Source organism: Maylandia zebra, linkage group LG12 (assembly GCF_041146795.1).
Source record: "Maylandia zebra isolate NMK-2024a linkage group LG12, Mzebra_GT3a, whole genome shotgun sequence".
Taxonomy (NCBI): Eukaryota; Metazoa; Chordata; class Actinopteri; order Cichliformes; family Cichlidae; genus Maylandia; species Maylandia zebra.
Window position 1 is genome coordinate 20,937,341 of NC_135178.1, and position 18,406 is coordinate 20,955,746.

Below are 18,406 nucleotides of genomic sequence, written 5' to 3' on the forward strand. Positions count from 1 at the left end.
GCTCTTTTTTTGAAATTCTGTGTTCGTTTTAAACCAGATGCAACAGCACTCAAACCTTCCAAAACGTTTTTGAGAAAACTTTTCTCAAAAGTCTTGGGGATCATCACCATGTTTTTTTTGGCAAATGTGAGACAAGCCTTTGTGTTCTTTTTTGGTCAGCAGTGTTTTTCTCCTCAAACTCTCCCATGCATGCCATTTTTGCCCATTCTCTTTCTTACTTTAATCATGAACCCTGACCTTAACTGAGGCAAGTGAGACCTGCAGTCCTTTAGATGTCGGTCTGGGGTCTTTTTTGCCCTCGTGAGTGTGTCATCAGCACGATCTTGGAGTAATTTTGGCAGGCCAGCCACTGCTGGAAAAGTTCACCACTGTTCCATGTTTTCTCCATTTAGGGATAATGGCTTTCACTCACTTAAGTCTTACAAATGGCCTTGTAACACTTTGTAGACTGATAGATGTCAAGGACTTTGTTTCTCAGCTGTTTCTTTAGAACGTGGCATGATGTGTTGCTTCTTGAGGTCTTTTAGTGTACTTCACTTTGTCAGACAGTTGGTCTTTTTAAGTGATAACAGATTCTGCGGGTGTGGCAGTAATCAGGCATGACTATGGCTTTTTGCCACTGAATCTAGCTTTCAAAATATTGTGGTTAATCACAGTTAATTCACGATTTAACAAGTGAGGACAATTACTTTTCTCATATGGCGAGGTTTGGATTGGGTTGGGATTTTTTCACTTAATAAATAAAAGCATTATTTAAAAACTGCATTTTCTATTTACTTAATTTGTCTTTATTTATCAATATTAAAATGTGATGATCTGAAACATGTAAGTGTGAAAATTATGCAAAAATAGTAAGGAGGTGGAAAATACTTGTCATTAATACTTTGTTATGTAAAAATGTCAACTTCCTCAGAAGTTTGAGTCTTTGCGTTTGGCTTTTTTTTTCAGTGGTGTAAACAACCTTCCATATAATTCTTGAAAGAATCCAATAAAAAACTTCTAAGAGGTCGAAGTTTTTGTCTCAGGTCATGAACCTTCAGTCAGCGTTCAGGGTTTAGCGTTATGTTGACTGTGTTGTGCGCAGATTCCAGGAGGCTGCCGTCATTGGTCAAAGGTACACTGGGTGCCGTGGAAGTTGATCGCATTCAACAGTGTGAAGTGCAGTGACGTGAGTGTTACGGACGTAGGCTAAAACTTCGTAAAGTCTAAGACTTTTCGCCACGTACTAGGATTTAGCGGTCGTAACACTTATTATTTCTTAGCTTCACATTCAACTTTACTGAAACATTTTTCCCCATCCAAGAGTCAACAACACGGCACTTGGCTAGCCAGTTAGCTAGCTAACAGCGATAGTGTGCTGTAATGATAGCTATGTAAATCAGGAGTTATGTAAGGGAAGTCTAGTTTTATCACCTGAGCCACATCATGACAAGGGCTACGGACTACTCGACTGAACATTGCTAACATAAAATCTGGAGAAACAGCACCGTTTAGCTTGCTAACATTAGCCCACCCGCGGAAGAGGGGAATATCAGATAGAACTGTCACGATGGCTTCTCTGCTCCGTGGTGAAGAGATGTGTTTGGCCCAGCTGTTTCTACAGTCTGGGTCCGCGTACGACTGCATCAGTGAACTTGGAGAACTGGGGCTTGCAGAGTTCAGAGATGTAAGTACGAAAACAGACCGCTTTGAATCTGCTAGAAACAGTAATTCATCACTTAAAAAGTTGTAGCTGAATTTTTTGACAATAATCTAAAAGTTCTCTACAGTCATCAAATAATGCAGTGACGTTTGCTCAGTACATAAAGTGAACGCGGAAGTCACCGGCATATGTCTTAATGCTATCATAAATGGGATCATACATAGACTTATTGCACAGTTTTTTAAGTTTATTCATGAGATATGTTAAGAGTCCTGCATGAGAAGGTGCTAACGAACATGTACTTTTCACCTGTTTCAGCTCAATCCCACTGTTAACGCATTCCAGAGAAAATATGTCAATGAGATCAAAAAATGTGAAGAAATGGAGAGGATCCTCGGTAAGCATATGTTAGTCTTTGACATTTTAATAGTTCTTGGCTGCTTATGGTGGGAAGAAGATCTCCTCACTGAAGGTAAATCGAGTCATGGGAAATGTCAGCTGGTTGTAGATTTAGTTGAATGCTTAACTCGGTTAACCAAACCCTGGATTATTAAATTAGGAAGAGAGTAGCACACTGTCAGACTTGTCTTCAATTTCAGTGTTTTTCAAAGGCTGGTCACGGTGTTTGGAAGCGGTTATGATAGTTTCATAAAGTTAAAAATCGCTTGTTGTTTATAACAGGATACCTTCTGAGGGAAATCAAGAAAGCAGATATTTCACTGCCAGAAACAGATGTGAACCCAGCAGCTCCTTTACCCAAGCATGTCATGACTATAATGGTTAGTTACTATCTTATTATTATTTTTATCATAATCATCATTTTTAGTATTATTATTGCTGTCATGTATTGCTAAATATTACACGTTCCTATCGTTTCTCAGGAACAGCTACAGAGGCTAGAGATGGAATTAGGTGAAGTCACCAGGAATAAGGAGAAGCTGCAGAGGAATCTGCTGGAGTTGACAGAGTACACACACATGCTGCGCATCACACGCAACTTTGTCCAAAGAAATGCTGAGGTTAGTGTTTGTGTTGGCTCACCTCTTGAAAAACCCACATTCTCACTACGATGCCACATTGTTTTTCTTTCATGGCTCAGAAATTAGTGTGCTGGCTGATTTCATTTCAGTTGCCTTCTTTACCCTCCTGCATCTTGTCTTCACTTATAGCGGGAGCCCTTGCAAGTACAGTATGAGGAGTTTCCCTTCCTGGAAAAAGACACATTGATGAACTACAGCAGCATGCAGAGGCTAGGAGCCAAACTGGGGTGAGGGATACAATTCTGTCAGCCTTATCAGTCAGCATTTTATTTATGTTATACAAAGTGAATGCTCCACATGAATGAGGACAGATGCACATTTATTTTCTTTCTAAATAGTTTTCTGTTTCCTTTTCTGTCTGCCGCTGCTCTTCTTACTCACAGATGCACTTTATACTTAGAACACCCACAAACAAACAAGCTATTCACAAAATGCTCTGAAACTGTGAGGCAGCTGTGGCTTTTTGAAAGAACTGATTAATGAAGCAAAAATATATTTAGACTTTGTAAAAACAGAGAGATAGTGTGGTGGGGCACAGATTTAGTTGAATGTGTAGTGACAATGAGGGCTCAAAGAAAAGGTGGCTAAACTTACAGTGCTAGTGCAGTCAGGATGTACTTGGTGTCATTCCCTTTATATTGATACATTAAATTTTTATTTATATTTAATTAATTTAATTGATCTTGATAGAGGATGAGGTCTGACAGCTGCTCGTTTGTCTTTTGCAGTTTCATTTCTGGCCTTATTCAGAGGGTGAAGATCGAGGCGTTTGAGCGAATGCTTTGGAGAGTATGTAAAGGCTACACCATCCTTAGCTATGCTGAAGTTGAAGAGTATCTGGAAGATCCTGACACGGTAGGTTAAACATGATTTGGATTCCAATTTACTTTTGTTATATTTTGTTATGTTTTACGGTGTGACGTAAAAACATGAGACAGAAAGAAACAAAAGAAGCTTCCTTTTAAAATTTTGCCTGTATCTTATTTCCTAACTAGGCTTGATTAAGGATATTTGACTTTGTACAACAAGTTAATGAACCAGGTTTATTTGATTTAAATCAAATTAACTGTAAGTTAGCTTTAATAGCACACTAAAAACTTTAGTACAAATAGATTTTAACATCTTTGTCCACATGTAATAATGAGAAAACATGCTTATATACCTAAGTAACTCTCCCGCTATGCACATTACTTTCATTTCATGGTAGAAATGGGAAATAAACTCCCGTCTCTTTTTCTGTCTCCCCCCTCCCTTGCTGTGTGCACACATGGTATTGATGTTATTAAATATTACTGAGAACAAGTCCGTCTTGTTTTGCTGGAGATCAGAGGATGGAGGTGGGAGAGTATCGTAGAGAGTTGTGAATCATGGATTTGCTCCTCTTGGTGACCTGCATGTGTGGTTTGGCAAAGATTTTATGTAGGATGTCCTGACTTCCTGACACAACCTTCCCAGTTTATCCAGACTCGGGACCACCCAAAGCTTAAATCCCAGATTTGTTATGGGACAAAATAGTAGATGACTCTTTTGAAGCTCTTAAGTATTCTTTACTAGTTGTTGATATAAACAGTGAGTGCTGTGATGTTGTCTATTCATAGTGAGAGATACCACTAATCCACTTGGGAATTTCCTCTGCTTGACCAGAGGCATGACCTCACTAATGGAATGTCAGATGGATTTTTACTGATGGAAGATCGGAAAGGCGTGCTAACGCTCATCACTAAACTCCACAAAAAGAGAGAGAGAGTCGTGCTTTTTCAAAAATTGGGGTTTTCAAGGTCAAAGAGCTTTCAGGTCATCAGCTGTATTTCCTCTCATTTTTTTTGGTAAACAACAGCTGATTGTACAAATGCATCTAAATCAGTTTTTTGTTTTCCTTAGATTTTTATTAAAGTTACATATATAAGTAAAACCTGAAATCCTTCTCATATTAAACTTGTATTTTTTGTGTCAGTGGTGTCTCCTTTATTTTTTTACACTTCCTTTTTCTGCAGGGTGAACCTACCAAAAGTGTGGTGTTCCTGATTTCCTACTGGGGAGACCAAATTGGTCAGAAAGTGAAAAAGATCTGTGACTGGTAAATATTTCACAGGACTCGTTAAAAGGCTGGCATCTGTTTTAGACTCTATGTCCAATAGTAGTAAGCTATAAATAATGGCATACTTTTTTCTCTCCACAGCTACCACTGTCACCTGTACCCCTATCCCAGTAACAACGAGGAGAGGGACGATGTTGTGGAAGGACTAAGAACTCGCATTCAGGACCTGAAAACTGTATGTCTGTTGTTTGCTTAATTATCTGATCATACAAGTGTTTAGTTAAGGATAGAAAAAGTTATTATGTGTGACAAGAGAATACTCTTTCTTTATGTTATACACACGATTTCTGCTTTGAACTTCTTTTCACGGTCAAAGAACAAAATGAAATGGTTGATCTGTTTTCTGAACGATTAACCTGGCTGTTGTTCTTGTTAGCCAGTGAGCAAAACTGCACAAACAGCTCAGCTCCTAACAAGAGCATTGCACTGTGAATCCTTTGGTAGCATTAACCCACTGTGACTGAAAGATGGAATTCCACTCAGCCGCTGTAGCACATGATCAACATGAGGCCTCAGCTGAAACTTTATACATGCCACTCTCTCTTTATCTCCCCACTGCTTTGTCTTTTGCCTGTTTTATAGCTTTTTCCTCTTATATTCACACACAAACACTCACAAAGGTCTAAATTTGAACATGTTGTTCTTTTTAAATGTCACATACATCATCTTAAAATAAAATAAAATGTTTTGTAACTTTTAATCTCTCTCTTTTAAAAAGAAATTCTTAATAATCTGAAGCTATACATCACACTAACAGTCGTGTTTACCTGTTACTGTATCCAGGTGCTTCATAGGACAGAAGACTACCTGAGACAGGTCCTGATCAAGGCTTCAGAATCTGTCTACATCTGGGTCGTCCAAGTCAAGAAGATGAAGGCCATCTACTATGTTCTGAACCTGTGTAGTTTTGATGTGACCAATAAGTGTTTGATCGCAGAGGTGTGGTGTCCTGTCAGTGACATTCCTGCACTGCGGAGAGCGCTAGAAGACGGATCGGTGAGGAACTTCAGCCTGACTGGAGGCTTTTCTGTTTATTTAACCTTTGCTGTTGTTTAAAGGGCTTGGTTTTATTATGATAAAAGCAAATGCTGTGTGAGGCATCAGTCTTTGCCCCACTTTATTTAAAGAAAAACACATTTTGCGTTGCTTGGGTACTGAGGGCTCACTATTGATTCATTTTGCAGGTTGAGAAGTGTAAAAGTGTGTATTTGTGAAAAAGAACTACAAAGATGTGTTATTGTTAATACATGTTTATGTATAGATTTTAAAATACATATAAAATATAAGTTATTTAGAGCTGGCGCACTTTATAGATCTAAAAACGGTACATTATACTGTCTGTACGGCTTTTTAAAAATGATTTAGAGTTCTGTATATATTTCTTATATGTACATTTGTGGAGAAAAGCTTCTTGTAACCTACTTACATGTTACATGTGTAACTTCCCATTGATGTTTCAGAGGAAAAGTGGAGCAACAGTTCCTTCCTTCGTTAATCGTATCCCCACAACTGACACTCCTCCCACCCTGATAAGGACCAACAAGTTTACCTCTGGATTTCAGAATATTGTAGACTCCTATGGAGTGGGCAGCTACAGGGAAGTAAACCCTGGTAAGTGAGATTTGTACCTGTCTGTCTGTCTATCTCTCTCACACACACACACACACACACACACACACACACACACACACACACACACACACACACTCACACTATGGGCCCAACTAATGTATCAAAACAGCACTTTATAATTCTGAATGTTTGAACGATTCTGTATTGAAAGTAAGAGCTGACGGCTACATCAGCACGCATTAAGCTAAGGGGGGCGGGTCCTGAGATATGAGGTGCCGTAAGGGACATTATTACTGAAACACTCTCACACACACTACTGAAACGCTCTCACACACACTACTGAAACGCTCTCACACACACTACTGAAACGCTCTCACACACACTACTGAAACGCTCTCACACACACTACTGAAACGCTCTCACACACACTACTGAAACACTCTCACACACACTACTGAAACGCTCTCACACACACTACTGAAACGCTCTCACACACACTACTGAAATGCTCTCACACACACTACTGAAATTTTAGCTCTCACACACACTACTGAAACGCTCTCACACACACTACTGAAATTTTAGCTCTCACACACACTACTGAAACGCTCTCACACACACTACTGAAACGCTCTCACACACACTACTGAAATTTTAGCTCTCACACACACTACTGAAACGCTCTCACACACACTACTGAAATTTTAGCTCTCACACACACTACTGAAACGCTCTCACACACACTACTGAAATTTTAGCTCTCACACACACTACTGAAATTTTAGCTCTCACACACACTACTGAAATTTTAGCTCTCACACACACTACTGAAACGCTCTCACACACACTACTGAAATTTTAGCTCTCACACACACTACTGAAATTTTAGCTCTCACACACACTACTGAAATTTTAGCTCTCACACACACTACTGAAACGCTCTCACACACACTACTGAAATTTTAGCTCTCACACACACTACTGAAACGCTCTCACACACACTACTGAAATTTTAGCTCTCACACACACTACTGAAGCGCTCTCACACACACTACTGAAGCGCTCTCACACACACTACTGAAACGCTCTCGCACACACTACTGAAACGCTCTCACACACACTACTGAAATTTTAGCTCTCACACACACTACTGAAATTTTAGCTCTCACACACGACACTGAAATTTTAGCTCTCACACACACTACTGAAACGCTCTCGCACACACTACTGAAACGCTCTCACACACACTACTGAAATTTTAGCTCTCACACACACTACTGAAATTTTAGCTCTCACACACACTACTGAAACGCTCTCACACACACTACTGAAATTTTAGCTCTCACACACACTACTGAAATTTTAGCTCTCACACACACTACTGAAGCGCTCTCACACACACTACTGAAATGCTCTCGCACACACTACTGAAACGCTCTCGCACACACTACTGAAACGCTCTCACACACACTACTGAAATTTTAGCTCTCACACACACTACTGAAATTTTAGCTCTCACACACACTACTGAAACGCTCTCACACACACTACTGAAATTTTAGCTCTCACACACACTACTGAAACGCTCTCGCACACACTACTGAAATTTTAGCTCTCACACACACTACTGAAATTTTAGCTCTCACACACACTACTGAAATGCTCTCACACACACTACTGAAATTTTAGCTCTCACACACACTACTGAAATTTTTGCTCTCACACACACTACTGAAATGCTCTCACACACACTACTGAAACGCTCTCACACACACTACTGAAACGCTCTCACACACACTACTGAAACGCTCTCACACACACTACTGAAACGCTCTCACACACACTACTGAAACGCTCTCACACACACTACTGAAACACTCTCACACACACTACTGAAACGCTCTCACACACACTACTGAAACGCTCTCACACACACTACTGAAATGCTCTCACACACACTACTGAAATTTTAGCTCTCACACACACTACTGAAACGCTCTCACACACACTACTGAAATTTTAGCTCTCACACACACTACTGAAACGCTCTCACACACACTACTGAAACGCTCTCACACACACTACTGAAATTTTAGCTCTCACACACACTACTGAAACGCTCTCACACACACTACTGAAATTTTAGCTCTCACACACACTACTGAAATTTTAGCTCTCACACACACTACTGAAATTTTAGCTCTCACACACACTACTGAAATTTTAGCTCTCACACACACTACTGAAACGCTCTCACACACACTACTGAAATTTTAGCTCTCACACACACTACTGAAATTTTAGCTCTCACACACACTACTGAAATTTTAGCTCTCACACACACTACTGAAACGCTCTCACACACACTACTGAAATTTTAGCTCTCACACACACTACTGAAACGCTCTCACACACACTACTGAAATTTTAGCTCTCACACACACTACTGAAGCGCTCTCACACACACTACTGAAGCGCTCTCACACACACTACTGAAACGCTCTCGCACACACTACTGAAACGCTCTCACACACACTACTGAAATTTTAGCTCTCACACACACTACTGAAATTTTAGCTCTCACACACGACACTGAAATTTTAGCTCTCACACACACTACTGAAACGCTCTCGCACACACTACTGAAACGCTCTCACACACACTACTGAAATTTTAGCTCTCACACACACTACTGAAATTTTAGCTCTCACACACACTACTGAAACGCTCTCACACACACTACTGAAATTTTAGCTCTCACACACACTACTGAAATTTTAGCTCTCACACACACTACTGAAGCGCTCTCACACACACTACTGAAATGCTCTCGCACACACTACTGAAACGCTCTCGCACACACTACTGAAACGCTCTCACACACACTACTGAAATTTTAGCTCTCACACACACTACTGAAATTTTAGCTCTCACACACACTACTGAAACGCTCTCACACACACTACTGAAATTTTAGCTCTCACACACACTACTGAAACGCTCTCGCACACACTACTGAAATTTTAGCTCTCACACACACTACTGAAATTTTAGCTCTCACACACACTACTGAAATGCTCTCACACACACTACTGAAATTTTAGCTCTCACACACACTACTGAAATTTTTGCTCTCACACACACTACTGAAATGCTCTCACACACACTACTGAAACCAGAGGCATTTCCGCTGAACAGGAAGTTGTTTCCTGACAAGGAAACTGATGATTTTTTTTTTGTAACGGTATATGTAAAAATTAGTCCGTTGTTTGGTGGCGGATATGGCGGAGCTTCCCCAGGTTCAGTAACATTAGCAAGTGGTGGAGGCCAGCAGGTGGATGAGGGAAAGGGGAGGCAGGAGGAGGAGAGACCTGAGGCGGCCGCTGGTCCGACTGTCAGGTGAACTGAACTTCAGGTAAGAAGTTATGACCTGCAGTCTATCTGGGTCAGATATAAACCAAGTTTAGGTGTAGTTTATTTTCATTGTGCTGACTTTTTACAGTCAGTTACAATAACTCGTACTGCGTACTAGCTAGCATGACGGAGTTTCTATACAGCTGGGTGGGTGCTATGATGTTACTGATAGTAAACTTTATTTTATTCATAAGGTTAGTTAGTAGAGTTGCCAACCGTCGCCTAAAAAGACGGACTGGTCTTGTATTCAGAGAAAACATCACGCGTTTCGTGTTGAGCTGAAAAGGAGCACAGTTTGTCCCGTACTTCAGCTAGAATGGAAAAAAGACACAAAGCTGGAGTTATTCTGTCGTTACGCTGCACAGCTGCCTCTTCTTGTCTAATTCTCTCCCGTTTCTACTTCAATCATGAAACTGATCAATGATCAGCTGATCGGCTTTTCTCTCTTGTTTGTTTGTCGCCCACTTTGTGCCAGAAAGAGGAAACCGCTGGATCTCGCGCTAAACAACAGCAGCACGTTTAAGCTTGATCAGCTGTTGTTAGAATTTATTTAATATTAATTTATAGTATCAGTTGATGTTTGCTGGAGCCACAGCTGTAAAGCTGCTGGTCATGATATCGGTTTGTATATCTGGTGAGAGGGAAACATGAGGATGAAACCAGGAGATGTCCTTACTGAATCATCAGAGCTGAACAGGTGATGGAGAAACAGGTTTACCTTTTAGGTGACATGAATGAGTTGAAGTTATGAACTGTTTCTGAGAGACAAATAATCCCAGGATCCTTTTCTAAGTAGCTGACAGCTGGTAACTGTGCAGGGGCGGGTCTAGCAAAGTTTTGCCAGGGGGGCCAGGTAGGGCATTAACAGGGAAAGGGGGGCACAAAGAAATACTTTTCTTTCTTATTCTCATTTAAAATGTCTGGCTGTTATTAAATAATTATCTGAAGCTTACAACCAGAGATTTTATCTGACGTAAAATGTATAGAAATCATACATATACCAACAAGACTGTACATCACTGTCACAACAGCGTTTGTTTTCATTCAAAGGCTTTATGGCTTTAATACCTGGTGGGCTGGTCTCTAGTCAAAATGCCCGGGCCGATTTTTGTTTGTCCCAGTCCAGCCCTGGGCACGACACGCAGTGAATTAATCTGAGGTGCATTAAAAAATAAATGGCCGGGCCAGCGGTGCACATCGCAAATAAGCTCACATAGAAACATTAGTTGTGCCTCTTCTTAATGACGGTATCTTAGCTAACAACCCCAACTACCAGTTTCAACTTGTAATTGGCTAAAAATAACTTGATGAGAGGGATGTTGTTAGCTTTCCACGTTCCGAAACTTCAAAAGCTTCAGGAGCTTTCCGCTCCATCAGCACCACGGAAATACACGGATACATCCGTAGACTTGAGACAGAATTCACAATACGTTTTTGGGACTTTCAGGTGTATGGACCAATGTTTTCTTTTCTGATCAAACCAGAAATCTTTAATGAGCAGCTGGATTTGTCTCGCATTAACTGGCCGAGTTAATGCCAGTTAATACAACATCAAAATGCAGCTGATTGAAATGAAAACCTCGACTCTGTGGGGGTCAAAGTTTGCAGAACTACAAACGCAGCTGGAACCCACAGCTGTGCGTGTTCATGGAGCTTGCATTTTCACCTGCTGGACATCACTACCTGGCAAGTTTAACTGTCTTCAGAACATTGCAGAGGCCTTATTGACAGTATTTGTTTCTACATATCTGTGTGAGCAGATTTTCTCTCACATGACTGTCCTCAGGTAGCTGTCTGAATGCTGGACACTTGGAGACCTGTGTCTGTGAGTGGGAGACCAGAGATCAGATTAACATGTGTATTAACAAACATGCCATATATCTACAAAGTTGTTCTATATAGTGTGTAACTGTTAATATAGAGCGTTATTAAATTTATTGCTAATGCAATCATATGGCACATTGACTTCTGAGGAAATTTTTAGATGGCACTCGTCATCAGAAAGGTTGCCTACCCCTGCATTACACTATTACCTAGGCAACCACAGCCTGAAATGGTCTGTGCGTGATAAGCAAATTGCTCCCTGTAACAATGCAGGCAACCTTCAGATTAGCTTTTTATGATATTTTAGATATAGCATGATTTATCTTAACTTAGTATTAGTAGTTTTAGTAGCTATTTTTCTGTTACTTTATAATAAAGAGATTTTAAAAATCCAAATGAGTAATAATTATAAAAAAAATAAAGGTTCCAATGATCCAAAAACCATTTAATAATAGTATAATAATGTATTTGTAATACTATAGTAACCTCATTATAATAAATATCTGTACTTTATCTAGATTAAAAATGGTAGTATGGTGATAATAATAGGGTAACATGCTCATAATTATAGCATAATTAATATAGGTTAATTATTATAGGCTCCTATTAGACTAATATGTTTAAAATTGCACTAAAATTCTTGCAAGTCAAAGTTGATAACTATCATATTTTATTGCAGAAATGATTATCCTTTATGAGTGAAACATACCCTTTTGTTTCAATGTTAATATTTATATGTGTAAAAATTGGTGGAAGAGTCACAAAATTATATGTATTTATGTGTATATATGATGTGACTTCTTATGTTGAAATGCAGTTTTTACAGGTGTTTCAGTATAAATGAGGCCTTCAAAACAGTTTGTTGTAGCTGCAGTGACATTACTTTACTATCAAGTTATTACATTACAGTTATATTAATACTAATGCCTTTGTTGTCCACCCTTGTACTATCGTATTTATTTTTAAAAAGCTTTAAATGATCATTCACTGTGCTTTTTTCCCCCTTCTGCTTATTTTTAGCTCCATTCACAATCATAACTTTTCCATTCTTGTTCGCTGTGATGTTTGGTGACCTTGGTCATGGCGTTCTCATGGCTCTGTTTGCTTTCTGGATGGTTTTGTATGAAAACCACCGCAAATTTAAAAACACCAGGAATGAGGCAAGTACTCCAAAGTTTTTTGAAAATGCCCTTTCTAAAGTTTATTTGTGTTGCATGGGTAAAAGCAGTCTCTCAGAAGAATAATTAAGTGATTTTAATGTGCACGTGCAGATCTTGAACACATTCTTCGAGGGGCGTTATATCATTCTGATGATGGGACTGTTCTCTATCTACACTGGGCTGATATACAATGACTGTTTCTCAAAATCTCTCAACATCTTTGGTTCTGGATGGAGTGTGCTTCCCATGTTTAAAGGAAAGTGGAAGTAAGTACCTTTTAATAAGAAGAACTTCATATAACAGGAAGTTTACAACTGTATCTTTAGAGATAAGATGAATATAAGATGAATTTTGTAAAATCAGTTTCACAATCACAGACACTACTACGGGTTTCATTTTTGCCCTACAGCAATAGTGTCCTCTGTAAGAATTGCCAGCTAACTTTGGATCCACATACTCCAGGTGTTTTTAAAGGGCCGTACCCTCTGGGAATTGACCCGGTGAGTAGACAGTTTTAAGAGCTAGCTTAAAAATATGATATCATGTCATATATATACTGATCATGCATAACATTACGAACACTCACAGGTAGAGTGCATAACAGTGATTATCTCTTCATCGTTGGACCTGTTATGTTGGTGGGATACATTAGGGTGCAAGTGAACATTTTGCCATCAAAGTAAATGTGTTAGAAGCAGGAAAATGGGTAAGCATGAGGATATGAGATGACTGGGTCAGAGCATCTCCAAAAGTGCAGCTCCTATGGGGCTTCCCCGGTCTGCAGTGGACCATATCTATCAAATGTGGTCCGAGAAAGGAACAGTGAGAGCAACAGTGTTAGGCAGTTGGTCATAATGTTATGCCTGATTGGAATAATGGATTTTATCATTACTTTTTATGGTTTGGTGGTTTATAATGTGATTAATCTTAATTTTTGATATTTTGCACTTGAATCTTTTTATTGACGTGTGAAATTTAAATCCTGTTATTTAAAAAGGTTAAAGAAAATCAGTCACCAGGATGTTGTTGATACAGTAAACTGGATCAATTCGTAACTGATTAAACTCATTAAAAGCAGTCAGTTTGCTTGATAACCAATTTCACTCATACATTATCAGCCACACATTCTTCAATAAAGCAACATTTCTGGTGTCAGGGTTGCTGTTATTGAATCACTTAGGTAAAAGTAACCTTATTAGACACGCAACAGTAATAGTCTTATAATCCTCATGTTGGTAATGTATCACAGTAATAAGCAGAGCTACTTATTCTGTTTGCTCCAGTTAATCCCTGAAGTCACCAGTAATAACATGTCACCTTTCCTTTGTAAAGATTTGGAACTTGGCAACGAACCGGCTTACATTTCTTAACTCCTATAAGATGAAGATGTCAGTGATATTCGGGGTCATACACATGAGCTTTGGGGTAATCCTCAGCACCTACAATCATCTGTAAGTACTAGTTTACTGTTTTCATTACCCTGTGAAAGCCCTTAAGAGCCAGTATTTCGCTTTGGAACAAGTTGTCATTTTAGCTGCTGGAGCTGGGAAAGAATAGAGACGTGTGTTCGCTCTTGTAGACGGCAACAGAACCTTTAGTTTTCTTGGCAAAAAATGTTTATAACTTCTTTAAGCCTACGCAAATTACATGCTGGCAAACATAGAGATGGAAGAAAGTCTTGCAGTGTAAAAGGTTATTTCATGTATTGTAGGAGTATTTTCTGTGGGAGAGAATACCTCTGTCCTATGTAGACATTGAGCTGCACAAAAAAGCATGATGTCAGCTCCTTAAGTAACATGATATCGTTTTTAATAGTCTGCCTTCTTTTTGTTTGTCAAAAAAACAGATACTTCAGGAAGAAGTACAACCTGTACTTGGTGTTCATCCCTGAGCTCGTGTTTATGCTGAGTCTGTTTGGATACCTGGTGTTCATGATATTCTACAAGTGGCTCGCCTTCTCGTCTGTGGACGCTCCGAGCATTCTCATCCACTTCATAAACATGTTCATCATGCAGGATGATAGTTCATTGAAGCCCCTTTACCCAGGACAGGTAAGCAGCTCCACTCTTTCAGCTGTGTGTTTACGTGCTTAATGAACACATTCAGTCTAATGTTATTTAAAATATCCCACAGAAGTCCCATACCTTCATTATTTAAATTATTTATTTATTTCTTCCAGAATGGTCTGCAGATATTTCTGGTAATCATTGCTGTTCTCTCAGTGCCTGTTTTACTCCTGGGGAAACCCATCTACCTTTATTGGCTAAAAAATGGAAGTCACCGCTTGGTAATGTACAGGGTAAGGGTTTGAGATTCATGCCTGCATTTAAAAGATGTGAAAAACATCACCAAATATTTTTCCTTGGTGTAAATTTTCAAACACACTTAGTTTGTCCGTTCGATTTTAGGGATATGAGCGTGTGCGACGCAGCAGTGATGAAGATCTCTGCCTGATGAGGGCTCATGACATGGAGGAGGGCAGCAGTCACAGTGATCTGTCTACTAGTGAGGATCACCATTCAGAGGAGGTCAGTGTTGCAAACAGCTTGGTACCTTTTCATCTCGTATTTGCTCATAAGCAAACATTTTTACCAGTTGCTACATTCATTTATCTTTTTTATACAATAGTTTGACTTTGCAGAGGAGATACTTCATCAGTCCATTCACACCATAGAGTATTGCCTGGGTTGCATCTCCAACACAGCCTCTTACCTAAGGCTCTGGGCTCTAAGCTTGGCACATGCCCGTAAGTACAAGATCATTAATAAGTATTATGTGTTCTAAAACAAAGTGCTTCTTCACAATGTTACAATGGACTTTGCTCTTAATTGTTACTTAATTTTTCAGACTTTACTAGGTTAGTCAAGTATCAAGTTGTGGCCTCTATTCCAGTTCCAGTATTTCTCACATAACCTGTTTTTACATTGTCCACATTTGTCCTTTCTAACATGCAGAGAAAATGATTAAATATGCAGGCTATGAGATGGCCACTCACTAGCAGTACATTCAGCAGACTATTAGCTGCCTTGTTTCATTTGTTGTCAGAAGCTTGCATGCACTCTTCATGGGCATGAAAGGCATTGTCATTTTTGGCTGTTAATGATTTCTTTGAACTCTAATCTTTTTCAAGGTTTCATAATTGTACAGGATACATTTTTAAGGACTTAAAAAAAACAAGAATAGTTTTGAATAGTTTGAATAGTTTGGCTAATCACACAGGGTCAAAAGTATACGCAGAGGCTTAAATATATACCTACGTCGCCACTAATGTTTGGTTAAATGTCCTTAAGGAAGCTGCGACTCAGTCAGAGGCTTTTTGTAGCCGTCAACAAAATTCTGGCGTAAATCTGGCAGAATATTTGACACTTCTTGGCAGAACTGGTGGAATTCATTTAAATGGGTCGGTTTCCTGGACAGAGCTGGCTTTTAAGCATAGTCCACAAATTTTCTATAGTGTTGAGGTCGGGGCTTTGGGAAGACCATTCCAGCAGCTTTATGTTAGGCTGTTTTATCAATTCCAAAACAAGTTTTGCTGTTTTCTTGGGATTATTGACCTGTTGGAACACTCATTGGTGTCCAGGTTCACCACCCATGACCATGACATTAATGTCCATGATGAGTGAGTGTAAAAAAAATTTCTTGACCTGTGATTTGCCAGAATTTTGTATTTCTCTAAATGGATGCTGAAGTAGATTTTATTATTTGCCATCACAGAGCTGTCAGAGGTGCTGTGGGCCATGGTCATGCGAATAGGACTAAGAATGGACACAAAACTTGGGGTTGTAGTCCTGGTGCCATTGTTTGGCCTGTTTGCTGTCCTCACTGTGTCCATCCTCTTGGTAATGGAGGGTCTCTCTGCGTTCCTTCATGCTCTTCGGCTACACTGGTAAGACAAAGCACTAAAGTACTGTGTGTGATAGGATCAATATGTTCTGAAGTATCTGTTTTCGTGTTTATAATTTCGGTTTCTCATCTTTTTATCCACAGGGTGGAGTTCCAGAATAAATTCTACAGTGGGACTGGCGTCAAGTTTTGCCCGTTTTCCTTCTCTCTCCTACCATCTTGCTTTGAGCAGGATGGGTTACTGTGAAGTGACTATTGAGAAATTGTCTTAGTTGGTAACCAGAACCAAAACAAGCCAACAGGGTTCTGTACTTGTGAAGACCTTTTCCAGAGGTATGATCAAATAGTTTGGATATTTATTCTCATTTTTTATTATTTACATTTCATGTAAAGAAATTTATGGCGAGATTCAGAAATTCGTGTAACTTTCGATTCTTTTGTGTCAGGATCATTAAGTTTCACTGCAGAGTGTTTTTCGGGTGAAATGTTAGCCTCAGATTTAACATGCAACTCATCAAATTTTTATAAGGTACAATTGTTAATGGTCATTGATGTCACTTGCATGGAGAGACAAATCTTCCAAATGCAGGATCAATATAGGAAAATGTAATGTATAAAATTTTAGTATTAGCCGACATTAGCAGTAATAAGAAAGCGAAGGGCCGTAACATTTGGCTACTTAGAAAACACCTTTGGGATAAATATGTTGGTAGTTTTGACCTTACTGTGGACATTTGTGATCTAATAAGATGGAAGTTTATTTATTACTTTGTGTTTCCTCATTTTCTTCTTCTTTAACAAGCTTTTGTCATTCATTTCAGCATCCTGGTTTATGTGTTTATATTAATTTTTTTTCCCCAAGGCGTTTTTGTTTTTGGCAGATTTGGTTTCCACACAGTAGAGAGTGAGCCAACCTCTCATTTACATTGCTCGACTTTATTGCACTGACTGCCTTACCAAAATTACCACCCCACGACAGCATAATGTATCATCCTTAATGCCCAGCTTGTAGTACCAAAACAAAGCAAAGGATCCCTGACTTTTAACTTTTGAAAAGTGCTTGAGCAGGTGTGTGAAGGGATGTAAATACTTTTACAGATTAAACAAAAAAAAAAATTACATATATATTTTGTAATGTATCAGAATTGCAGATGAATGTTAAGGAATGTGATTATTACTTTCATGCATTCACAGTGTTGCCTTTGCACCTGCTACTTACTGTATAGCTTAACATTCCTATCATGGAAAAGCTCACATCCTTTGACTCAGCTCTGCTAGTCACGAGCCTTTTACTTTCAAACATCCTTTGATGGGTGAAGATTGGAGGTATTGTACTCGTGCCAGGCACTAGTGTTTGCTTATTTTCTAAAAGTGTACTGTTTAGGATTGGTATTGGAGTTGGTAAAGGGAAGTTCTGTCAGTATGTTTTTCTCTTTCTTTTCAGTGGTTCATTGTAATGTCAAATCTTTGAGACAGAATTAGCAATCTTTGTTTTGTTGAATCAAATTGTTTCATTATTAATTGATTCGTTAAAGCTAAATTGTTAAAATATAGATTGAAGGTGTATTGTAATTTCTTATGATGCTACCCTTTTAATATCATGTATTTTCTGATCATACACTTAAGGTTCTAACTCTTTTACAACAAACGTCTGTTCTTTCTTAATGTCAATAAAATGTATTTGAGGTTTATTTGTTTTTTCCTCTTCAAGCCCTTAAATGTCTTCCCTCCTTGGGTTTATACAAGCCTTACTGAAGGGATTCTGTCAGGTCATGTTTCACATCCATGAGTTTTATGTAATGTAGTTACAGAT

At 39.0% G+C, this 18,406-nt stretch overlaps 1 protein-coding gene across 1 annotated transcript; it reads left to right on the top strand.

The window, feature by feature from the left end:
* The first annotated feature begins 1,103 nt into the window (after positions 1–1,103).
* Positions 1,104–18,284, top strand: atp6v0a2b (ATPase H+ transporting V0 subunit a2b). Its single transcript, XM_024804469.2, has 20 exons — positions 1,104–1,666; positions 1,961–2,039; positions 2,324–2,421; positions 2,524–2,661; positions 2,812–2,909; positions 3,411–3,537; positions 4,677–4,759; positions 4,862–4,955; positions 5,564–5,776; positions 6,241–6,391; positions 12,611–12,750; positions 12,862–13,016; positions 13,160–13,250; positions 14,083–14,201; positions 14,597–14,801; positions 14,930–15,049; positions 15,159–15,278; positions 15,379–15,496; positions 16,465–16,636; positions 16,738–18,284. Exons 1-20 carry the CDS (start codon positions 1,550–1,552, stop codon positions 16,838–16,840), a joined length of 2,541 nt encoding a protein of 846 aa, XP_024660237.2. The 5' UTR covers positions 1,104–1,549; the 3' UTR covers positions 16,841–18,284.
* The last annotated feature ends 122 nt before the right edge of the window (positions 18,285–18,406 follow it).